At 36.6% G+C, this 26487-nt stretch overlaps 1 protein-coding gene across 18 annotated transcripts in view; it reads right to left on the bottom strand.

The window, feature by feature from the left end:
* Positions 1-26487, bottom strand: part of DOCK9 (dedicator of cytokinesis 9) — a 113749-nt gene that overhangs the window by 64894 nt on the left and 22368 nt on the right. For 12 of the 18 annotated variants that reach the window (XM_057402062.1, XM_057402075.1, XM_057402073.1 and 9 more), the window contains exons 2-7: positions 12565-12681; positions 8908-8997; positions 7182-7264; positions 5985-6054; positions 1879-1974; positions 954-1088 (exon numbers count right to left, since the gene is read on the bottom strand). In XM_057402062.1, the coding sequence (XP_057258045.1) occupies positions 954-1088; positions 1879-1974; positions 5985-6054; positions 7182-7264; positions 8908-8997; positions 12565-12681 (591 nt within the window). Of the gene's footprint in view, positions 1-953; positions 1089-1878; positions 1975-5984; positions 6055-7181; positions 7265-8907; positions 8998-12564; positions 12682-19227; positions 19505-26487 lie in introns of those variants that run through there. The other 6 variants (XM_057402076.1, XM_057402079.1, XM_057402074.1 and 3 more) reach the window with 2 other exon arrangements.

Here is a 26487-nt window from a genome sequence, read left to right on the forward strand (position 1 = left end):
GACGAAGTCTACAACACTTTTTGTTGGTTTGTTCTAAAAAGACAAACCAAACTTAGCCAGAATTGTACACCTAGGGCGAAACAATCTGTGTAAATCTGCATGTAGAACTTGCAATATGACTGAATTTATTACAGTTAAAGACCTTCCATGCAAAGTATCTATTAAATGTGTATCTGAAAACATTATTGCAATATTTGGAAAAAAATAAACCTCTGTGAGGCTGTTGTATCTCTCTGCATAAATCTTCAAACAACTTAATACTAAAAAGAAACCCCCACTATTACACAAGAAATACATTTTCATTAAAGTACCCATGTTAACAAACCCCTAAAGCCCAGGAGTTTTTTCCAGGTATGCTATGCCTCACAGAAGAGTTACATGCTGTACTGTAAATACATAACAGAATCACAAGGAAAGAAAAATAATCTTTTCTTTGGCACTTGCTACTGACAAACATTTCACCAAAGCTTTCAACTTTTTAAAATAAAGAAAAGCACATAAAAGCAGTGTTATAAAGGTCAAATGAAAGCATCTGGAAGGGTGACTGAATTTGATACAATTCCCACAACAAAAATCCCACACAAGAAGCTATGCAAAACATTTTACAGCTCATGTAAGCACAAAATGTAACAGAAACAAACTTTAATTTTATGCTGTTGTTAACTGTCCTGATTTAAGACTGGGGATTTGTGTGTGTTCGCCTTAATACTTCGTTTGATATTTTTGATAAATACTTGAAATCAATCAGTAATTTCTCTCCTTTTCAGAAAGATTTTTAAAACTCAGCCTCCTGCCATTTAAAGACTCATTCACTGTTTCTGCAAAATGCAGCGTCTTAATTGTTCCTCTGCTGAGTAGATACTTGTCTGACACAAGTTACCTGTCTTTTTGAAAAAATCCTTCTCTATCAAAACCAGAATTAACCAGAGAACAGGCAGAAAAATTATAATTACCTGAACCACCCCCATGCATGAGTCTAGAAATATTGATCCTTTAGGTTCTTTTGATATTTTTTCATCTTTGTAGAAATTGAGGTTATAGGATCCATCACCAAGCTGGATTAAGTGGAAAAATCTTCTTTTAAATGACTTGTGAAAAGAAAGGAGGAAAGAAAAACAATTACAACACTGGTATTAATCAGCTTCACATTACAAAAACCTTAAGTGCTATTTACATAATACGTTTTAGGAAAAAGCTTTTATTTACACATAGTCTATCCGGTATCCTCAGAAAATAAATCAGAAATCATTAGTTATAACAAATGAAAAAACTAAATTAAAAACCTGCAGCAACATTGTAGTGAATGAATTTTTGACCCACTGAAAACTAACTCTACAATATTAGATATTTGTTGAGATAACCATGAAAATAACTTGTTTGTTTCTAAGTAAAGAAGCAATACAAATAAAACCTCATATTACATAGTCCCTTTTCATAGAATCATGGAATAGTTAGGGTTGGAAAGGACCTTAAGATCATCAAGTTCCAACCCCCCTGCCATGGGCAGGGACACCTCCCACTAAACCATGTCACCCAAGGCTCTGTCCAACCTGGCCTTGAACACCGCTAGGGACACGGCATTCACAACTTCCCTGGGCAAGTTATTTTGATTAATAACAAAACAGGGTCCAGGTTAAAAAAAAAAAAAAAATCTTTAAAACACTGGACTTCTCCCACCAGCTACATTTTCTTTTTTTAATTTGAGTAAAAGAAAACTAAGATCTCACAAATATAAATTACATACAAGCTTCCCTCTCTCATCCCACACTATTATTTTTTATAGAAGTAATCCACATAAAATTCACTTCTCAAAGGCACAGTGGTATGGTAAATATTAATGTTCAGTTTTTATCACACGTAAGACATGCTTAAACTTACTCTCATTGTCACACTGATTGCACTATTCATGTTGCCTTTGTACAGCCATCCTTGTTTTGTTATTCCACCCTTCTGAGACCCAAGAGACGCTGCATCCTGCAGATAAAAAAAGATGGGGGGGAAGATGGGGGGGGAAGGTAGAAGAGTAGTTTCGCATCACACTGTGAAACTGCTGTATTTACCAAAATTTTCAGAAGTCATTTTTAAAAGACGGAATAGCTATGCTCATAATTTAGTGACAATAATGTACTATTATCCCTGCTGAAATTCTATAGCTTTGCAATTCTGATTATTTTATTTTAAAATCAGGGATGAGACTGACTTCATCTAAGCTTTAATAGGTAACCCGGCCACTTATATAGACTTTCTCTATGGCTAGCAGAATGATCCACTTTCTAGACGGCTGAATACTAGTCAAGATAAATCCCACTGAAACAGCAGAAAGTGGAAAAACTCAAAATATTTATTACATTTACTCTTTAATTTTTTCATATATTCTAACCTTCCAGTACAAGACTTTTTACCAATTTCTATTACCAAAAAGAACAATGTAAACTTATGCTTATCCAAAACTTCAATCGAGATTTCTCAAACCGTTTTGCTTTATATGCATTATTTCAACATTACTTAGGAAGTTACAGAGAACTAAGTCCTGAATTCTTCAATTGTATCTGCCATTTTATAGATCAGAATCAAAGCTTTCTATAGAGAGCAAGACCAAACTTGGTAGTAATGGCAAGTTCACAAACAGCAGATCCAATGCATGCATCATGCATCACACCCACTGGCACTGCCGGCATACCACTTCCATATGCCAAGCTGGTGGAACTCAGTATCTGTATCAATACCCATAGGATGTTAACAACTACCAAAAAGCAGTACTCTACTATCAAAACTAGACAAAATGTCAAACTTGTAAGTGCCACAGAATAAGCATTAAGTCCTCAGTTCAAGTAATGTTTTAGAATAGTACCAAACTGCCTTTACCATTGTTTTCAGTTGATGTAACCCATTTTGACACAAAAAACACCCTTAATGAATTAAACATGTGGGAAGATTTTCAACCATCTAGAGTAGAAATATTCCTGATGAATTATTATCCAAACATTCAAAATTAGCTGGGTATCCAGTCGAAGACAAAACCAAAAAACTTCTTCAAGTGCCTCAACTACTTTTTATAACTCCTTTTCTCAGCTATTAAGAGATCATACAACAAAAAATGATTACATGGTGGGGGACAGAGTCATTAGTTCAACAACTGAACATTAAAACCAAATTTTTCAATAATATGAATAAGTTTCTGGAACTAATTCAAGGAACATTCTGTAAAAAGTTACTACTTAGTTTACCTACAGCCTATTTAGTCTGTCTAGCTTGCATATTCATATGCACATGTGAACTTCCAAAAACTGCAAACAGAAGGCCAAAGCTGCAACAATCTGTTCCCTACAAAATTCTAGTCAGCTTGATACTGTGGAAGTTAGGCCCAGTAAGGATGACATGGTCACCAACTATCAGATAATCTGACATAATGCCCCAGAAGCACAAGAGCAGAAATACTAAATTTTCACATGCCCCAGTGAGTCTTGCTGTCCAAACAATACAGTCTACTTGCTTCACATTTTCAAGTCATTAGCCCCCATCCCTGCTCTGTTAACTAGACAACATTTTTCCCTATACAGTATACATAGACAGCAACTTAACACACTGGATTTCCAACTATGATTCTCCAACTCTGCTGGTGGGAGTTATCCCCAAGGAAAGGATGGCTTAGAACCACCTTTATGAGTGGAAGATGATGAGTAGATGATGAGTTATCATCAAAACTTGGCACGAAACAACCAATGCTTTTCTGTAGTTTCACAAACCATACATAGGATCACCTGACAAGAATTCCTTCGTTACCTGTGTTAACAAATATTAAGATTTAGCTCTATTAAGGCTCTTTTTCCCAACCCTACGTCTTGGAAGTGAACTGTTTCCCAACTATGTTGAGCTGCATGTGGTTTTCTAACAAAAAATCTGATTGCCATTTGAGTGTCTCTAGTTACACCGTTTCTTTCTCTCAGGCAGAATTCCTGCCTACAGAGCCAAAAAACTACTGAACATTTCCAGCTGACCATCTGTTAATACAAAGGAACCCAGAACCCAGTTGTTAACATACAAATTTTACATTGAAAACATATTTCCTGTTTCCAACTGCTAAGTTAATTTCCTCACTTTTATTTTTACTGCTGCACACTGTGTTTCACTTTTTTTAATGATCTTTCCCACAAACTCAGCTCCAAAATTTACTTCAACAGCGACTGTTTCAACAAAAACAATTCCATATCTTGACACCATACACCAGGCTGAGTTAAAAATTCCATTTACAAACATCAACCTGATGGTCTGATAGCCCCAATTAGGTTTGGAAAGGTAATTCTCTTCTTTTTTAACAATGCAAGATTAAACTAATCTTTATCCGGTTTTCCTTCAATTTTTAATCACTTGTAGCTTTTTGTTTTCTATCATTCTCTTAACAAACCAGCTTTCTTACCAAAAAAAAAAAAAAAAAACCAACAAACAAAGCCAAAGAAACAAAAAAACCCACCAGAAATAAAAGCTAAACAAAATGAAGACCAAACAACTTTTAGTGTAAGATTTGCATGTATGCTTTTTGGCATACAAAAATGTTGATGTTTGAAAGAAAGACCTCTTGCATTAATGCTTCCCTTGAGGAAAGGATTTATGTGGTATGTATGCTCCCTATTCCCAATAAGCTCCCATTTTTTCCTAACATGCTTTTGTCTTATATTTTAAGTTCCTCAAAGAGCAGCAAACCTCTTCTTCAGTGACTGTATCTCTGAAAGATATCACAGTCCTGCCTGCTCTAACAGGAAACTGGGTAGAAGGAAACAGGAAGTCCTCTCCATTTATACTTCCTAGTAAAACACACAGCACCTGGTAATAGGCAAGCTACAGTTTTTCAGTGTTTAACTAACTCTACCCATAAGTCTTTTTCCTAGACCAATCCTAGTCTATCGTATCACCTTCTTTTCTGATGCTTAACTGCTTTCTAAAACATTGTTGTCACACTAAGTAATGACAAGTCTTTTTAATTTCAGCATAATAGAAATCAGAATTATTCCCATCTTACAAATAGGAAGATGTGGATACAGATGCGTCAAATTATTTGTTTGAATATCACAGTGCAGTTTAATAATAGTGCTGAAGAAACAGTATCCTAAGATTATCTGTTCAGGAATCTACCTACTCAGATGCACTCCCTAAACTACTTTTCCACATTTAATCCAGGAAAACTTGTAACAAACTTCTATTTCATATGCAGCAGTGCCTCAGAAGCAAAGTAACTTGTCAAAAGGTGAAAACCACACAAAAAAAAAAGTTGTTTTTTTGTTTTAATTCTTTTCTGTGATGCAAGAGTTCAAGTACTTGTAAGAAAAGAAAACACTGGCATTCAAACACTCTGTTTTGAAACAGGGTGTGGTAAAAATTAATTAAATCACAAAAATAACAGAAGCAGTTACTGAAAAAGGTCTTTGACACTGGAAACATACTTGAAAATTGCTTGAGGCTATGATTTCTGGTTTCCCTAAGCCAATGACAAAAAAGAAAATACCTTAGAGTTTTATTCAATTACTATACCTTTTGTTTCCATGATGGATCTTTTATCCTATACTCAAATTTGTGACAAGCTAATTTGTGACTGTATCCTATTGTCACATATGCTTAAGTGTGTGTACTGTCATGCTGGAACAGACTGACCTACAATTTTAGTCATCTTCGTGATTAAACTGCATGAAACATTTCTATCTATATGCCCATCTACACAAAAGCAGTGTAAAACATGACAGATTTTATGAAAGCTATTTTTTATCAAGTACTAAAACTTCAATTTCACCATCTGCCAAAACTTGTTCTACTCACATGACAGATCTCAAGAATACAAGGAGAAAGGAGAGAAGTAAAATAACCGTATTTGCTGTTCAAGCTAATCTCTGTTTTCACTTACTGATATCAAAACTTATCCCAATTTGTAACCTCTCCTTACCCAACATTCTTTACTGAAAGCAAGAGAAAGTAAGGAATTACTGTTATCTCACCTCATCTTTATCTGCTTCTTCATCCACTTCATATAAATGAACTGGAAGCTTCTCCGATTTTGTCCCTTTACTAGGAAAGAAAAAGCTTCTAAAATACTAGAAATTTTGTGATGTTAAATACCTTACAGCTATTAAAAAAAAAAGAACTTCTTATCTTAATTGAAGGGGAAAAAGCACACAAATAACTGAGTAAAAGCATGTATTTTTCATGAAATGCCTTTCTTTGCCAGCAATTTTCCTAATTTGCACATTTGCCCAGAGTCTTTCTATTGTTCTGCTTCTCACTGTCCTTCTGTGTATCTCAAGAGAACCTATTACCTTCTCATTTACTGCACTCCTAGCATCTTAGGAGCAACAATTCATACCGGGAACCATTGGCTCTTTTTAGAACAAAGTGTTTACTTAAATTTCTACTGACTATCATGATTTCTGTTCTGGTAATAAAAACCTTGTACTGATTTTTACAAAACCTGTGAGTATATCAGCACTTTTCATAGGGAAAGAAAGCTATTTCTTAACTGACAGATGCAGGGGAATAGGTAGGGAAGATACAGATATTCCAGAGTTGTGGGATTCAGAGTATTCATCTGCTCCCAGATATTTCAAGTTAAGGGTCCAATCTCTATAATCTCACTATGAAATTTTTAAAATGTTGGAAAAGATTTCTCTAGCAGATGGCTTAGAAAGTCTGTAAAAGATGTAAATTAGGCTTTGCTTTGAATCATCCTGTGAAAATCTGCACTAGTTCATACACTTGCTCTAACCATCTCAGTTAGGTTCTATTCCCTAACCTCCTAGAAGGAGTTCCAAAAGCTGCCTTTGAAGCTACAAAAACAGGATATCGCCATTTTAGCTTCATCTAAACATTAGCTTGTTTTAGTTTTCATGTTTACATTTCACATTGTCAACCATACAATTTCTTGGTTTGACCTCTCTATTAATAAGGCAGTATTTATTATTACAGTATCTTTCCAGAAAATGGTTTAACAAGATTTTACACTTTAAAGTTCATTAATATTAATTCTATCCAAAAAATCTTCATCATCTCTACAGACTACTAAACACCGATATAACATACTTTAAGATACATATTACATGTATTCACACATTTCTGTTATAAATACATTTATATTAAACACAGTTAAAGTTTCTTCACAAATGCAGAATCTTTATTATACCACTAAATAACGTACTTACTTTGGAAGCTGTCGAAACTCTCCTGAGTAATCTTCGTATCTATAGTTAACAACATGCCAGTCCGAATTGTAGGTTTTAATGCACTGTTTTAATGAAAACCAAATACCAATATTATTTGGAAGAGCATTCCCTACACGCACAAAACCCCTCTTGAGATACGGCTTTTTATGAACTACAATGGTTAAATGTCGATCTCTGAAAGTTCTGTATACTTCCCTTCTTTTGCAATAGTCTAGTGCAATACAGCTTTTTGCAACAAATGTTATATTTCAGTAGGATGTTAACATCTGCTAGATGTGTATACTATAAAACCAGAAAATGGTGAATACACTCAACTGGATTAACCATCTTCATTTTTCTGAAAAGTTGAAGTAGCATTTCGCTGAAGCTGAAAACATGACTGAGCCTTTAGAAACTCAGCAATGACATACAGAGATACCTTATCAAAATAAAATACTCCATTCCATGTGCACTGGTACAGAGAAACTAAAAAGATCTTTTCCTTATATTGATACCTCTAGTGCAATTAAATTAATATTTAAATTCACACTGCACGGTTGCAGCTGTTGAAAAGCAATTATGTCATTACTCTCTGGTCCAGATCACAGGAAATACCATTTTACTTCACCCGTATTGCTACAACATAAAAGTACTAATTTATCTTGGCTTTGACTGAAGTAAGATAAAACTGACAACGCCTGCTGCCAGAAACCATATAGTACAAAAGTTTATATGTTACATGAATAGACTTACTTGTACACAAACATAATATCTACTAATTCAAAATATTTTCTTTATATTTCAAAATACAAAAATCAGTATTTGCCAAGCTATTGTTTCTACAGAAACTCATTAAACTGTATGAATTACCAACAACACTCCTCCCTCCTTGTTTACCTTCTTCATATTTATCTTAGAATTGTTTAGGTCAGGTATTAAGGATATGTATCATTGCGGATAAATCACTCTGAGGTTTGAGGTATATTCAGCTATTTGGAGCTCCTTCAGTCTTCTTGGAATGACAAGACATTTACTTGGATTAGATCTTAAGATACCAGCTTAAAGCACGTCAGTAGAAAACCAGTAGGTAATATAAAAAAGACAAAAATTTTAAACACATCATAGTCAGAACCAAGAGAGTGCCAACATAAGAAAGTAGTTGTGAGAAACTTCAGATTTGAAGATGTTTCTTCTACATATATCATACAGATTGAGCAGCCAAAATGAATTTTGGCCTCTACAAGTGTTACAGTTAAGAATACCTCTGTTCCAGCAAACCGTGCAAGATTATTACAAACAAACTAATAACTGGGGTGAAACACTTTATCAGGAAAAACAAGTCACAATGATTCATTCCAGATTCACTGTTGCTCCTAGTATTATGTATGGAAATCACACATGTTCATCTGGAAAAGCCAAAAGCATAAAGAAGGTGGGGGAGAAGAATCTGCAAAAGCCAACAAACAAACCAAACAAACAAAACTCTTAACACAAACAAAATTCTTCAAAGCTATCCTGTAATACTTCTTTTCCAGCCACCAATAGAAAAAACACTAGGTTTTCCAGGGAATTTTCCCTTTAAGTCACTGACAAGTAAATAGTAATAAATATTTAATTATTTTTCAGGGTTTTTTTCCCTGTGTCTTAAATGGTAAGTGAAGTAGAAGAAAAACAATTCAGGTGTAATATTGTTATTACACAGAGCCAAGTGCTATTCCAGTATTACCTCAGTTACAAATAAGCTTTGAGCTTCCTTCTCTGCGTTTTCAGGAACTGTTGAACGAACGTATCGACTCTGCCGCTTCAATAATGCTGTCTGAAAAATAACAAAAACAATTAACAAAACTTGAAATTAAAGGAAATATGAGACATTATAACATCAGTTATATCACTATAACTGAGACAGAAGCTCAGGAGAAAACATCCTGTGAATACACTGTTTCAGAACTAATGAGGATTTGCTTTCATTCAAAGGCCAGCAACATGTTCTTTCACAACAAGGGCAAGATAGGAATCAGTAAGAAAGAGATGCCATAGAAAAGTGTTTTCCTCTATTTTATTAACATGGGCAAGAAAATACTGGTAAAATAATTCCACCCTGACAACATAACTCAAATATTTTGAAGACATGCATTAAGGTAGTGTTATTACTACATACAAAAGCTATTACTCAAGAAAAGTAATAAACCCACACCATAATAAGAATAATTCAACTGCAGATCTCAGCCAGCAAGAAAAATACAGGACTATTAAACTGATGATTTATGAAGAAGGCCTAGACAACTGAAGCATACACTTCAGCCCATCAAGTCAGAACTTATTCCTGTCTTATGCCAGAGTTCAGAGAGGCATCAAAAGGCTACCACAGAGCAGGAAATCTCTCTGTGACCATGAAATTCTGCTTCTCAGACCAGTGTTGAATTAAGCCTTAGACTCCTTTAAATTTGTACATCATATGCCAAGAGAAAAATCAGGAAGGACTGTCTTCTCTACAAACTTTCTTCACAACTACACTGGTTGAACTGTTTCAACTCTCTGGGTTTCAGCTACCATGTGATTTATGGAAGCATCGGGAACTACAAACTGTCTCATGCTCTCAAAGAAGATTAAATACAAAACCCCCCAAACTTTAAATTACTGTGCTGTCAATCTATGAAAGACTGCTTTAAACACTAGCCAGGATTCACATGCACTACTAAGGCACACAGTTTGCAGACTCTTTTATTTATACTACTTCCTGAGCAAATACCAGGTATTTAGGATTGTATCTCTAAGTGCTGAAACTTCAAAGAAAGTCACAGCAGAAAGGACATTTCACCACATCTCACAGCCAAGGAGTAGTTGCTAATCAAAACCTGATGGAATAAGGAAAGTGAATCTGTCCACAACCAGTGCAGACTGTAATGGATGCAGTTTAAGATTTCCAGTCTTTCTGTCACAAGGCTGTGGTTGCTAGTGAGACCTAGCATTACTTAGGATCTGGGAATGCATAACTTGTTTGAAATTAGATTTCCCATTTTACTTATCTCAGGTTAGAAGGTGTTTTCATATTCTTGATAGTTTTAGCAAATGGCTCTGCTTCTGATGTTAAAAAATAACTTACTTCACCAATGTTAAAATCTGGCATGCGATTTTCTGAGTCATGTTACTCCCCCTTCCTCATGCTTTAGGACAAAGTAATAGCAAGATGGGCAGGGTTCTCGTTAAGGCAAACATGCTTGTAGGTGACACTAAAGAACTGCCTAGAGACAACCACATATTTTGTAGTGGGATGTCTTAGCACAATGTGTACTTAAGCATTTAAAAGAAATGTATACATGTGTGGCTATTGTGGGCCTTTTTCCAGGTCACAGTTTATACAGAACTCAGTGCTGCAAACATGAATCAACGAAACCAACCTTTAGTTCTATCAAGATTGTATTGGGTTTACGTGGCAAGTTTTTGGTAGGGAAAGGAACTAAAGCGATGGTTTCTGAGAGGAGCTGCTAGAAGCTTCCCCTGTGTCCAGTAGAGCCAATGCCAGCTGACTCCAAGATGGAAAACCAGAAAGTGCGTTCAGGTCTTATAGTGAAAAGGGATAAAGAAACAGGAAATCTGACTATTCCAAAATTATGGCTACCTGAAGGAAATCCTCTGATGTAATACGCACTTTAAAGACAGCTGCTATGTAAATCTGACCATGGAATCCAAACAAAGGGTGACAAAAGGCATTACAGTTTATAAACATAATTCAGTCATTCCCTTTAAAGGAGCAGACTGATAACTATGGACTAGCTTCGTTCATATAGGCATAAGCTTAAGAGTTGCAGAAGAGGCATCCCCCAGACTGCTCAAACAAAATGCCTGAGGATATTCTTGATAGGTTTGCTTCTTCTCCATTGTTTCTTCCCCATTGATAACTCGGAGCTATTCACCAAAACGACCCCAAGTGAACTAGTCAATTAGGTGAGAAGTATACTTGGCAGAAGTATCCTTGATACCTCTTGATCTGTGATACAGAAGAGTGACACTGTAGAAGGGGATCTGGGTGGGATAGCTCTTCAGTCACAAGCCAACACCTTGTGCAGGGTATCATCATGAGTGATCTAGTATTTGAACTAGAATATGTAATATAATTACATAATGTTCACAGGCAGTACAACTTCCTTTCATAAGAAGTCTTACTTGCAGTCCTTCAAGCTTTCACATGTGGCTGAGAACACATGAAGCCTAAACTACTCTCTAAATACCTGCAGCTTGCAAAACCAAAAATTCTAGCTCAGAGTGGGAAGGCTAATAGTAGTTCCTCCTGTAAGAATAAGTGAAAATGAACCACACAGTCTATATTAAAAACAGAGTCCAGGTGCACTCAGGTAAATACTTTAATAGAACAAACAGAATTAATGAAAAACTCAACATATGCCTTTTATGGGACTTTATATGTCCTTCTGTAGAAATACACCAACTATCACCAACTTTTCCCATTATAAACATAAATTTAGCTTCAACTATTTGGCTAAATAATCAGTTTTCAGGTAGGTTTCTAAAGAATAATTCTAAGGTATTCAACTATGACACAGAAGTAGTTAATTTATAGGCAGTTCAGACATCTGCATACTTTTCAAATATAGATAGATACTTTGACTGCAGGTATGGGCATGTGTGCGAGAGACTTTCCTCACTATTTACAGCAACTCCAGTCTGTAAGATGTTTGGTCATTATTCTAACTGGATCTACGACAAGAGTCAAACCACCTGTACTTAAATAAACTCTTTATTTAGATAAACACGTATATTTTACAGAAATACATCAAGATGATAACAAATTTTGCTTAAGTCAGGCTTTATCAAGTCAAAACCCTGTTACACAATGGGTATTTTGCCAAAACCCAATTTTGGCTGATAACATGTGGCTGAGAGTAACAGCTTTGATTTGAAAAGGTTCATACCCTTCACTGTTAATAATGGGGAGAAAATCAATTTAGAAATTAATGCATGACAAAAAGCAGATTCTTTTTTTTTTTGTTTGAGCAAACAGCACTATTTCCTAGGTCAGGAAGTGGTGGGAATGTCTAAAAATGACTGATCACCTACTTCAAAATAAAGTAAGATTGCTGAGTTGCAGAGACAGACCTCATAATCTGGACAAATGAAGAAATTGTCCTATTTCTTTTTATGTAACCCAGCAGAATAAACTGAGCAGTGTAAAGGGACTCATGGCAAAGAGTAGGGGGGTGGTGGTTTGTAGTTAAAGACAGTTGAGAAACAAAGAAATGGGAAGTTATCATCTTATGATTACTACTGCTAAAAATCTTTTACAACAAAAACAAACAAAAAACACACACACACACAAAAAGGGGGGGGGGGGGGGGTGCTGGGGGGAGAGGGGAGGGGATTGAATTACCTGAAAGTCATCATAAGGGAACAGCAGCATCTCACGTAAAGCATCATTCAAAATCTGTGTTTTCCTCTGCACGATGACATTTTCATAGTCTATTGGTTCTATGAGCTTTGGTTTTGCCTAGGGGAAAAATAAAAAAAAAAGTCTCATATATTGAGGAAAAGTTCCAATTGTTGACTCATTTTCAGAAATTGCTCTTAAAAAATTGACAGAATACAGTACTCAAAATGTAGCCTTTATGTCACACTAAGGCATTTGGATAAGTTCAACTGATAATTACAGAGACAAGCATGCTAGTTGGTTCAGAAGGAAGAGACACGACTGCTTTACAAAACATACTAAGTCAGAGCATATCAGAATAATCACATATGTATTCTCACTGCCAAAAAAAAAAAAAAAATAGAAAGAAATGAGTAGTCTCTTACACTGGTGGTTACCTTTGCTTGATACTGCCCGGAAAGCTCTGATCTGGGATTAAAGCAGTGACTGAAACAATCTTAGCTCAAAGCTAAGACTGAGCTTTGTTTTAATAGGCTAATTGACATTCCTCCTCTCTGTTTGATAAAAATTCCCACAGGCCATCTGCTTCCTCTTAATTGTTCAAGTAGTTTTCTTCAGTTATTATGCACTGATTCAACATTAACGCCTATACTACTGTCAAGGCATTACAGCTGGCTGTATACAATCAGGCAGAGAAAAACCTTCACCCTGCCAAGCATTCTGTTAAGTCATCAGCTGGCAAAGCACATCTAGAGAGAGCTCTCAATCAGACAGCATTGCCTCGAGAGTGCAAACTAATGCAGAACTGAAGTTATGATCTAGCTTGTACTTCCTGCAGCTAAAATTGGGCATCACAGAATCAGACATGAAATTACCTTCTCCTGTTTTCACACGTGGCAATTACAAGAGACTTTTCAATTGATATTTTCTTAAGATCAGTGATGCTGATTTCCAAGAGAGATAGATTAAACATAATAGCAGCATCAAGGCCAAATTAGGCCATCATTACAGGTAATCAGAGAATATCTGATTTATATGTATCTTTGCACAATTTACGTTAATAACCTTTCATGTTCCAGCTGTACTACACAGAAGAAATACCTTTATATCTAGCAGTAACTGCTATCAATCATTAGTATATTAATAGTGTTAATGAGAAACATTACAGGAAACATTTTCTTAATCCAGAAGTCAATCAAACATACCTGTTTTTTCAAGGAATGAGAAAGCTTTAGTTAGAGAAAATTACCAAAGTTCTCAAGCTTCGTTCACAGGCTATTAAAAAGTTACTTGAGATTCCTTCATATCTATTACACACCAATTTTACTGTTAAGAAAGATGCAAGAACATAACAGAGCATAACAGCTGAAAAGGCCAAAAGAGCAAAATCTTGAAAACAAATCTACAAAAAAATGATGACTGAAATGTAGCTTTGTCAACAAAAATGCATACTATTTACAATCACACTGGACAGGCTCAGCACAGACCAATAGAGCTAGGAGCTACAGTGAAAAATGCTTATGCTGAGCTTGTCATCTTTCTCCTCAGAGGAGATGGAGAATGGCTCTTCAGGTCACTGTATATTGTACGCCAGCACATTTTGAGAACTTAGCAGCTGAACCACAGCTGCTGCTACATCTACTCTTGTTCATGAACATTCCTTATCACAAAGCCAAAAACTTACACCAATGTCCATCAAAAAAGGCTTAAGTTTATATTCATGCAGTCATCTGTAGCTGAAGTGGGTGGACCATTTAGTTCACTCTACCCTAGAGTCACAAAACTTAACTCTATCCTAAAGTCGCAAACATAAAATTAGTAGAAGAATCTTAACAGAAATGTGCTTTGCTTACATTTTGCTTACATGCTGCAAACACAGATTAAAACAGAATCCTCCTTTGTTTGAAGCTTTTAAAGAATCGAAAGCTCTCTGGGGCTGAAGTCCTTTAAATACACCTTTCCTCTAGGTCAACAGAACACAGAGGTAGCTAGTGGTACCAGAAAACGACACCATTTCCTATTTAATCAGTAAAGTATCTGATTTGCAGAAATACAATTTCTGTAAAAATTCATGAAGAATTTGTCTCCTCAGGTTTCTCCAAAGCGTTAGTCATTTCTTTCTTAAGTCATTATGTCAGATTCAAAGGGAACAGGATGTTTTATCGGTTCGAATCAGATATGAAAAAAGAAAACAATAAACAGCACACTGATACTGGCAGTTGGCCAAACCCACAAGAGCACAAGGAAGCAAATTTCTCTCAAGCTCTTCTTCAGAAAAAAAAAGATTTTTCCGGTCTATTATTTAATGCAATATAAAAGAGAAGACGCTGGGTAGGCACGGTGTTATTGAATATGATTTATGGACTAGCTGATACAGATAAAACTCAGCCCAGTCAAAACTGCAAAATCAAGTGTAGAGGCACTAAAAGTCTGTCTTTAAAACAAGGCTCAAGTTTTCCTATTAACGTGCAAAGAACAACATTTTTATTTCCGTATCTAAGAAAAAGCTAAGAGCATAGGGCTTCATGGGGTCTAGCACTCGAGCTGGCCAGTGCCTTATTTATAGGAAGATAAAACATTAAAGTACCTGCTGCATCACTTCGGTTTTGCTGGTGTGTTACAGATATGGAAACTTGCGGAAGTAAGAAGCATTTCAAAACAGCAATCATGACACCCACACGCTAACCATTTTAATCTGCCAGAACAGAGTTTATATATTTGGACAAGCAGTGTCAAAAGCCATCAGATAAAAGGAATTTTCAGTCAGGAGTTTAATGACTGTCTACATTATATATTACAGAAAAAGATAATACAGTCAATTTTTTCTTGTATGTTTAAATTAAGATAAACGTTATCTTCCTGTTACCTACTCACAAAACAAAGGATGGTCAGGTTAAGCACAGTGGGTATTGTTAGCCTTGTGTTACAGAACATCATTTACCTTATGAAAAGGTGCGTGCACCTGCAAATTAACAAGTGCCCATAAAGAGAAGAATGGAGCTACAAGCACTAGCAGGCAAGAGAGAATATAAATTGATGAATATATGGTATTACCCATTTCTCAACACTGGCATGAGACAACCCACTTTAGACAAATAATATGACTATTTAATCTAAACATGGGTAACAACTCCTTTTATCTTATTATCTGACAATCACAATAAACTCAAAATAAACTGCCCAGGTTGGGTTATTTTTTTTAATCAACTTAAAAATCCATTCAAAATATTATACCTATCCTATAGTTTGTTCTTCAATATTACAATACTCATTATTCCCTTTCTTAGGTATGGTTAACTTTGTGATGCAAACTGTGGGGCAGTGGGAGCAAATAAGCTGCTATAGGCTTATGTAAAAAACCCTACCATTATGCATACATTTAGCAACAATATGCTTTCACTGACAACCCCAAAACTTTAAAGTCACTAGAATGTGAAAGAATGAAATGCATTAAGTCACCTGTTCTCATGCTTACAGAAATAGGTCAGAAGTCCCTATTGGGGCAACAGACACAGAGCAAACCCGTACCAGGAGCAGACAGTTACACAGGCTTTTTTGCACACTGTTTCATTGGTTTTTTTTAGAAAACAGTAATTAACTTTTTTTTCCCCTCCAGTTTAACCTGAAAGCCTGAAAACTGTTGTTCTATTGTTCACCCAGGCCTTCAGGGGCTGTGACAGAAGAGAATGGAGGTTTCCAAAACCCAGTGAATGCAGTCTAAATTACAAAGCATTATGCTTTTCTTTATAAGAAGTATTTTGTTGATGGTGAAGGTCCATTTAAACACAAGAACACTCTTCAAAGCGTAAACATTTTGATAAGACCTGTATTGCTAGTACCTACCTCAGGTTGTTAATATGGATGCAGTCGCACTTATTTAATTTCAAGCCTCCTCTGTGATTTGTTTTACCAAAGCAGCATGCTGTGTCCTATAAAGTCCTCTTACCAGCACAGAAGCTTCTAGTACTAGAATCAGACTTGAGCAATGTGCTGCTGGAGAGAGGAGCAGCTCAGCTGTCTTACATTTTACACTGCCAGTGTGTGTCCAAGCAGAGAGATGGCCTCCAGAAGTTCCAGCTTCCCAGAAACATCTGATTTGCTAAGCAGGTACTGCTTCTGACCATCAAAACGCAACTAGACACCATGCATACTGATTTGGTAACTTCTACAACAGCTAGCACAACAGCATTTCATCCCAAGTAAGGTTTTGAGGCATCATGTAAAAAATCTAAATGCTTTTTCCATGGGCTCTCCTTTCTTGTTAACCTCAAAAGCAAAGTTATGACACATCTAATTCAAATCGCAGGAAGACAAGAGAGCACACGTAATACAAACTGGCACTGAAAACAGCAGATGAATCCTCTTGTGAACCTAATCACCTCTCCAGGAAAAGTTAACTCAGGCACAGTGCTCCATGAAATGACATTGTTCTAATATCACATGGGGTGCTTACAGTTACAAGTACTCAGTTCCCTCAACACTCTAAGTAGACTGTGAACTACATTTAAAAGAACTAAATGAATATCACAAAAACCTGTTGCTTCCTTCAAGTCCTGACAGCTGATTCTTTCTCATCTCCATAAAGAAAACTCAAAAGTCTTGAGTGCTAGGGAAATCACACCCTTACGAAAGGGATACATCCACCCGCAAACAAATGTTTTAGGCAACAGCTGATGAAAAGTATTACTAGAGTAAGTTTTTGAGGATTGCTATCCAATACAATTATAAGGTTTCAAGAAGTTCTGCTGTTTACACTTGTTACGCCAACTAGCAACACTATCAGTCTTATTACCTCAGCACATCCTATACCAACGAGAAAGTATCTAGTTTCACTGTGGCATTACAAATCTACTGCAACGTCACCACCGAATGAAATCAAAATGGACCCAAATGTCAGTGTTAAACGGAACATAGCACCCTACTTTTTCCTTTGCACCTGGCAGTACACTTGACGGAAAGTGTCCTTCATCTATTTTTTCTCAATAAACCAGACAAAAGCAGAAGCAATAAGGGATATTATACAGTCTATAATTATATGCCATATATACACTTGTCTATATATGTAACAGATTAAGACCAAAATAGCAACTGAAATGACACTGAAGACTTTTTTTTTATGTGACCTATGTAGAACCTAAATGTTCTTCCCTTCAAATATTGACCTTTTCACACACCCTCTTCATCTGAAAATGAAAAAAAGGGAGGGCAGATACTGGGGGTATATTAATCTGTGAACATGAAATGAAGTAGCACCTGGAAAATTATAAGGATGTACTTTATAAATGGTTATAGTTAAACACAGTAATGTTTTACAGCTGGGTTTGTTTTTAAGTACATTGCTTGCTGATCAACCACAGTACTCCAAGTATCTGCAGAAACACTAATATCCTCTCCGAGTATTCATGGGGGAATAGAAACAGTTCTAAATAAAGTTAAACATTCCAAAGGCAGGAAAGCACACATAAGATTAGCTCATATTGTACTGATGAAAATCTGGACCAGAAATCAGAACACACCCATGAAAAAAAAAAAAAAAAAAAAGAACAAAACCACATTTTACTAACAACTGCTCTGAATAGAACAGAACTAAAGAAAACAGAGTAAAGGAAAAGAAAATCTGTTTTACTAACGCAAATGTAAACTTTCAGTTATAATCAGTAACAATTCCCATAAAGTTACAGATGTGTATTACTCAATATAGATAGACAAAATGGTTTAATTTGATTCTTAAATGCATAAGATGAAGCTGTAATAAAAGGGGGGAAGCATAATTTGAGGATCCCAGCTCCCACTAGCTTAAACCACAGACAGAGGAATAAAGAGAAGACAGTCATCCTTTTAATGAAGCAATTAAGTATGAGATATTACTAAGTAAAATTGGAGTTCTAGTAAGAACTATCAAAGTACTTCCTTCTACTGATATAAAAGTTATTAGTTTAACAATCCTCCTCTGTTATTTGAAAAGAGTTTATTGTCCTAGCTTGAGAGAGTTGGTGCATTCATTACAGCTTGCTTATTATGTTCTCTCGCTGTTCTATTAGAATTCCAACAGAACTAAGTGTGTAGCAATAACAAAAACAACCCCCCCAAAAGTTCTTATTTGATTACTTCCCCCACATACAGAAATAATTCCCTTTTCCCTCACTGGAAGCTACTTTAAATACCTAAATAATGTGCATTGAAGGCATTGAAAAATAGATCCTTTAACAGTACACCTGAATTATTTAGACAGTTCTTAGAACATTTAAGTAAAATTTAACTGTTACACACACAGTCTTTGGAGAGTTCAAATATATTTTAATTGAAAGATATGCTGGCAGTTAAAAAAAAATAGAGGTGCTAGAATGTATTTTACAGCACAAATAGTTTTCATGCTAGCTTCAAAGAGCTGTACAACTATGCTACATAGAACAGACACTGAAAAGCAGCTAGTATGAAAACCAAATTCCAAAGTCACTCCCAGAGAGAACCAAGGATTTGGTAAAACAGAACAGCAAAACTTAATTAAAAAGGCAGACAACACACAAAGAATCAAACCTAAATCTTAAACACGCCTTCTTCACAAGCGCTGGAACTTCTCACTAGTGTCAAATAAAGCCGTTTTCCACTGGCAGACAGAACTGGAATTACTAAAGAGAAGAGGCACCTTGTTTAAACAGTTCTTACCAGCACTACCACCGGACTCTCCGCTTCCACTTCAGAAGGACCTGCATCTTTGCACTGCAGAGAATCTACAACACGCTCTTTCTTAGGATTTCTGTTTGTTCTTGCCTGCATTCTTTGACTGAAAATACAAGCAGCAGCAAACCCGTATGCTTTTTGGAATCAAAGTAATGAACATCCCAGTGCTCCAGTGAAAACAATAGCCTTTTCCCTGGCACAAGCAGCAGAAAGTACAAACTAGTCTAACTTCTCAGCTGCAGCTTGCTAAATCTGTCATGGTTGGGAATGCATGACAGACAAAGGCCAGCCCCTAAGCATGTTGTATTCCTCCGGAAAAAAAAAGAAAAAAAAGGTGGATCCATTTTAATGCCTTAAGGTTATGAGTCAAATGCAAAAGAGAAGATGCATTTCTGAAATGACCATATAAAACAGTCAATAGTCTTTCACAGCATTTAGAAAATTAAGGCTTCAATATTTCAAAATATTTTTATTGTAAAAATTAGCCACTTACTGACATGTGGCCTCTTTAGCAGTATAAAACCCTAAGCATTACTTTTTTACCATTAATATCACTTATCCAGGTAATATCAACAACCAGCCACTAACCAAGCACATTCTTGAGGATCAATGCACCAAACAGGTATGTTGCTCTTTTTTGGGAGTAGGGTGGAGATGCTCTTTTTAATCTTAGTGCTAAATTCATATTAAAAGTTTAGCAAAAAATTATCTTCACAGTAAAATTCTTATATACTGTACAAATGTACTAATTCAAAAATACCCCCCCCCTTATACCTTCAACTTTTAAACACTTAACTCTCAAGTAAACTACCAGTCTCCCTCAGCCTTTCTCCTTGCTAGAGCCAGTTACTTCACTCCTGCCTTGCACATTATTAATGCTCACTGTTACCAGCTCACTCCTCCCTCCTCAGAACCCTATAGCATTGTAACTGTCCATCACTAATCACCCTCTTAAAAAACCAAAACCCAAACCCTGAGAAGGCAACGCAACAAAATCTTCACACATTTTGATTCAAAACTACACAGTGCTTGGTGGTTAGAACCTTCCACTCCTGTCTTTATAAACTCAAGTCATGCTTCAAGTTTGCTTCCACAATCCAGTCTACTCTCGTACTATAGCATTATTTACAGACACTGTTCAGCACACACACACTGGCAAAATAAGAGGCAGCAATTTTTTATAGAATCATGGAATGGTTTGGGTTGGAAGGGACCTCAAAAGATCATCCAATTTCAACCCCCCTGCAACTAGAGGGACACATCTTCCACTAGACCAGGTTGCTCTGAACCCCATGGCAGCCACAGCTTCTCTGGACAACCTGTGCCAGTGTCTCAACATCCTTAGAGTGAACAATGTTTTCCTAATGTCTCATCAAAATCTCTGCTCTTTGAGATTAAAGCCATTCTCCCTTGTCCTGTCACTACATGCCATTGTAAAAGGTCCCTTTCCAGATCCCCTGTAGGCCCCCTTAAGGTATTGAAAGGCTGCTCTGAGGTCTCCCCTGATCCTTCTCCACACTGAACAAGCTCAGCTCTCTCAGCCTGTCTTCACAGGAGAAGTGCTCCAGCCCTCTGAGCACCTTTGTGAGCCCCTCTGGACTCACTCCAACAGGCCCGTGTCCGTCTTGTGTCGGGATGCCAGAGCTGAATGCAGTACTGCAGGTGGGGTCTCACAAGAACAGGATCATTTCTGTACAATTCTTCAGTGTAGCACAAAGCAATTTTGCAAGCAATCTAGCTAACATTTTGGTAATTTTGAAGGTTTGACTAACCTAGCTCCCCCATGCAGTAGTTTTAACATATGGCTGTATGCTAAATTCCCCCTAAAAAAAGTGAACTGTGATAAGCAGTTTCCTCCAGGCTTTGAGAGGGGTATTTTGGTTTTCCATTTGTTTCTTTTTTACACTGATGAGTTGCAACCTCAAAGCACACAAACCTCAGTGGCTGCATTTACCAAGTAAAAATACATCTGACAGAAAATTCAACTCCCCAAAGAAGCACATCCCTATTTTAGACTCCCTGTCCACTAGGGCAACAAGACAGCTGCAAAAACTAAGCCCCCACCTTCATTCAGTTCTCCACTCTGCTCCATTTCTCTGGACAGTTAATTATCTCACTTCAATATATATGACATCCTAAATTTAACTTGACATGAATTTTTATCTATTCTATAATAAAACAGAAAGTCACCTTAATCTGCAGAAAGCAGATCAAGTTGCGGAGAAGCACAAATACCCTTCTTTAGTTGCTAGTATTTTTAAAAAGGCATACATTCAGGCACAGGTTTATTACCTTTCAGACCTAACATAAGGTTTTAATACCCCTTTCTCTTCCCCTTCTCTCTGCTCTGCATAATATCGTGACATTGAATCTGATGGAGTTTGCCTACCCCATCCACAATGCAAGCATATGTCTTATGAGTGGACTGAAAGAAATAACAAAATTAACTATCAGAGAATAAAATAATGATTTACTAAGTTTCAGTCTTTAGGAAAGCAAGTTCAGTGCATTTGCTTTTTAAGCAGTTTCTTTAATATACAGACAATATAGAAAACCATACTCTATAAAGTTTTATGAAGAGTTAACAAGGAAACTAGGAGTTTAGCCAAATTTACAAAACCAGATCTTCCTGTGTAAATCAAGGTAGACAATAGTTCAAGAACATTTAGTTACACTTTACTTTTATTTTGCACCAGACCCCTTTGTTTGAAGAAAACGGAAGTTCAGAATAGTTTAGACTAAATTGTATCATTACTTGAGGATGCAGCTGCCAAACAGGAATTTCTTTCATTGAGATGGGCTGCAATTATACTTAAATGCAGCCAGAAATGCACCACCTTATTAGGCACTTACAAACACTCACACTAATAAACACTTTAAATAGCATTTCTCTGGTTAATTTAACAAAGAATTCGACTTTTAAGCTGCAACATTGGTTTATGCTGGTCAGGTACTTCTCTTGAATGCATCTGGATTACTTTAATTCAGAAGAAATGTGATTTTCTTTCCCCATCATTCTCCCTATTCTTCAAAATATGACGAGAGACACAAAAAAAATGCCTATGTTTTTATAACATCAGTTTAAAGATATAGAAGTTATTTCTTCCTACTGAATGGTTAATGTAATTTGTGGCTTGCATTTCGTTAACACACATACACCTTTAGAGCAGGTGCTTTTATTTAACAGCAACAAAAGTGTGAAGCTGTACTTCTGGAGCTACGTCCTGTGTGAAATAGACCCGAATTGCTAAACTGACGTGTATTTCCAACATTTATTTTCTGCTGAGAACTTAGTGATTATCTCAATAATTTAATTCACAAAAAAACTACTTTTTTTTCTTTTTGTGAATTAAAACCAACACAGAAACATGTGATACTGCTTACCCAGGCACCACACAAAAGAGGTAAGTTACTTTAACATAGAGGTATATTTAAAGTTTTTGCCAATAATGCATTGTCATTCAAAAATTGAAAGAAGAAAAAACACAGCCTTAGCACAGGCCGAAAATTCACCATCTTGTTACATGACCTGGAGTTTTAAACCATTTAACCTTAATTAAAGAAAAAAAGATATAATTTGCTGCATCAAATCAGGCAGTTATCTGAATAAAGATCAACAGGTTAACAATGCATATACAAAAAGAAGGTCCCTGTACAAAAGTTAGTTGACTGCATTTCCAACATGGATCCCAAAATTGCAGGAAATTACTAACTAAATAGGGACCTGTCTGCAAAATAACTCAGGTCATTATGGAAACAATGCATTTCATCTTTTTACGGTGGCTTGAAGGACGTCCCATGGTCCTTTTAGCAGCAGTACGTTTCATATTACTTTCAATAGCCAAATAGCTGTCTCTCCTTGCACCATGTACCCTTAAGGAATTACCTATGTAATTACAAAATTACATAGGTAGAAAAGGTCTCAGTATTCCAAGCATGCCTCAGTGATTCATTCAGCAACTTTGCTGCCCAAAAGACAAGTGCCCAACATACACTCTCTTATTCCTTCAAATCACTTTTCACTCCAAAAGCTTGCTTCAAATGCACAATACCACAAAATGAAGAGTAAGCAACAGCAAGAGAACAGGCAGCATATGAGAATTTCCTCTGAACTCTGATGGAAGAAAGGATAACTAACCAGCTTTGCTGTAGGAACAAGCAAAAAAACTAAGCAGTTTGGTTTAATGGCACTTCTTTTGCTCCAAGGCCCACTTACAATCTGCACCAATATCACTAAACCCCACTGAATGGCCAGTATCAGCATTCACTAAATCTACCAGCTGTAATTACAACCATCAAACTTGTCTCTTAGCTGCTCTAGCAAAAGAACTGTTGCTTAACCTGTAGCAAATGGGGGTAGGAAGGGAAGAAGGAATAATCTTGCTGTAGGTTCGCAAGTCCTGTATACATGAAAACAGAAGGATTTGACATCACAATTTACTAAAACCGTACACCTTTACTCCTTTGTGGCTCTTTAAATTCCCTGGCGACTTATGCATTTAACAAATAACTTTCAAAAATTAGAAGGATGGGTGAATGGAGGGGTTTTGATGCTTTGTTTTGTTGGGGGTTTGTGGAGTGGGGTTTTTGGTTGGGTTTTGGTTTGGGCTGGGGTTTTAAGGGAGTACCTCATACGAAAATTCGGGCCCATTTTAGCAGACTGACAAGCACCATTAAAAGCCGATACGTCTTGCTCTCCTCTGTATTAGTAAAAGATACTCTAGTGACAGCACTGCCTTCCTACACTTGGCAGCCTGCCTTACAGCTGTATTAAAGGCATAAAACATCTCAGATGTCAATGGAAGGAAGATCCGGCATTGCAGGTATACATCCTAATACTGCAGAGTTTCATAAGTGACCAACAGATATGTGCTTGCCCTGAAAGAATATATTCACAAGTTCAAGAGAAAGGCTCAGCCAGCTGGTAGCTCCCATTTTCATGGCAGCACTGACTTTCCATGGTATAGCAAGAATTAAGCAGGCTCTGGAATAGCTAGGCCACTGCTATCTGTCAGATAAGATAGAGTACCTTAGTCTGGACACTCTTAGTCTGTGACAAATACAAACTAAAATAAGTTTTAAATCACAGCAGAGCTAAGCAAAATACAGATTAACTGTATGTCATACTTTTGCATACTGTTATCTATGAAGTATTAAGCTGCACTTGCTTGACTAGCTGGTGACTGATTCATTTCATACCATCTTAGCAGACATCTTTCTGTTATCAGAGAAAACCTGACTTCCTTATTGTCCCAGGAAAAGAAAGAAGAAGGAAAAAAAACACCAAATCAGTGTTATTTAGTCAGGATTAAAGACTTCAAGATTAAACCCACACTTTTACTCCGGGATTTAATTATTGTTATGACATATCTCCTTATAGAAAGGACACGTACAAGCAAACTGACAGACTGTGAGAACAGTACTACAGTAAAGATGGCTTTTTTCCTGCCTGGACAATACCTCACAATTATCAGAAACTAACAGGACAGCACAAGCACCAACCCAAACACAAAAAAAAAGTCAAAACCCCAAATCTGAAGATATCTCAAACTGAAGCAGTTCTGCACCAAGCAAGCCTGAGGCAGGAGTCTTCCCACTGAGTAACACCAATCTTAGAAGACTTTTTCAGGGCACAATTTGCTCCTTGAGGAGACTGTTAATTCACCTCTGTCCTTAAACTGAAATAAGAGCACATCTTGGTTTGCCTCTAAACTAGAACACAAACCTGTCTTGAACTTCACAATATAGAGTTCTAAGAAACAAGAACATTCCAAGAGTTATAAGCTGGGTCCCAGCTTTACTTTAACTGCATTTTATTTCATGATAGGATACCTGAACCTGTAGGTGATTCAGATGAGTATTTTGGGCTGTTCCTAAAGCAGGTGGAAGTAAGTGTTAATCAGGAAGAGAAGTTAACCCCCTTTCTGTGTGTTCAGTCTTGAAAGCACCACCCATGCAGCTTCTCCACCACAGATGTCTTCTCATTCCTCAAGATCATGTAAGGTTTTCAAGTTTTTTGGGGAGGGGGTTGTTTGGTTGTTGGAAGTGGTTTTTTTGGTTACTTGAGGTTGTGCTGTTTGCTTTCAAAGCTGGGTACCTAGCTTCCCCAAGATTCCCTGCTGCTGCATTCAAAGGGAACATGTTTTCTATCTGTATGCAACCTAATGCTGTACTTTTGGGGTCAGATATCTTTCTGTGCTGATCCAACCTATGTTGTCAAGGATGAGCAATGACTTATGCATGTTGATTTGACCAACTACCCTCAGATTTTATCCTCAGTCTTAAATATTTTTTCCCCTCAAGATACGGTGGTTTATCTCACCATTTGCATGCCAGTGCACTGAGTGCCTACCAACCTATGTCTAACATTCCTCTCCCATGAATCTTTCCAAGAAGTACATTAGCTAAAGGAAATACACGTTTGGTCATTTTGTGCTGCTGTTTCCCCTGCTGAGAGGGCAGAGGGAAACCAGAGATGGACATTTGCGCATTCTTCCCAAAGGAGTCTAATGAAAGGTCAAAACAAAAAAAAGTCTATAAGAAACCATCAGGAAATTTAGCCAAAACTACAAGCCAGCACGTAGGACACCGGCTTTTTATTCAACCAAAGCAGTAAGATGAAAGGAGATAAAAGAACTGCTCTCATTCCACTGACCCATGAAAAACTATGCAACAGTTAGATGCTGTTCTCATACATGTCTGTTTCTTCTTTATTAAGAGGCTTAATGAGGTCCAATGATCCAGCTGCTAATGAATAAAAGCCACTTGTAATACAGTTACAAGCTGAAGCAAGTTATGAGTGAAATAACAGACTAAGCCATGCAAATTATCCTCACCCCATTAGAGAATTGCTGCATAAGCTGTTAAAGCCCGTTAAAAAAAAACAAAAAAGCCAAAATAAATTCCACTTACTCAGCAGAATTACTTCCTTAGAACTCTCTCTTTTATATATTCCTACTTTATTTAAAGTAGAAAAGTTTAGTAGACAAACAAGTTGATATTAATTTGTTAATTCAGACAGCAAGAACAGGCCTTAATATAGGGGCTTTAAATAAATGAATGTTTAAAAGTTTATTTTCAACACATCACATCAACAGAAGTCTTTTTTTTCAATCATACTCATAATTTATTATTCTGAAATCAAAATATTTGGAACTTGAGTGTCTGTCTCCTGTGAAGTTATTTCCAGAATGACATAGCTCACTGCTGTCATTAGTCAATCTTCCTGCATGCACCATCTTAAAG

Source organism: Pezoporus wallicus, unplaced genomic scaffold, assembly GCF_028554395.1.
Source record: "Pezoporus wallicus isolate ANWC-B61680 ecotype Strahan unplaced genomic scaffold, APGP_CSIRO_Pwel_v1 contig_6520, whole genome shotgun sequence".
In the NCBI taxonomy this organism is placed as follows: Eukaryota; Metazoa; Chordata; class Aves; order Psittaciformes; family Psittacidae; genus Pezoporus; species Pezoporus wallicus.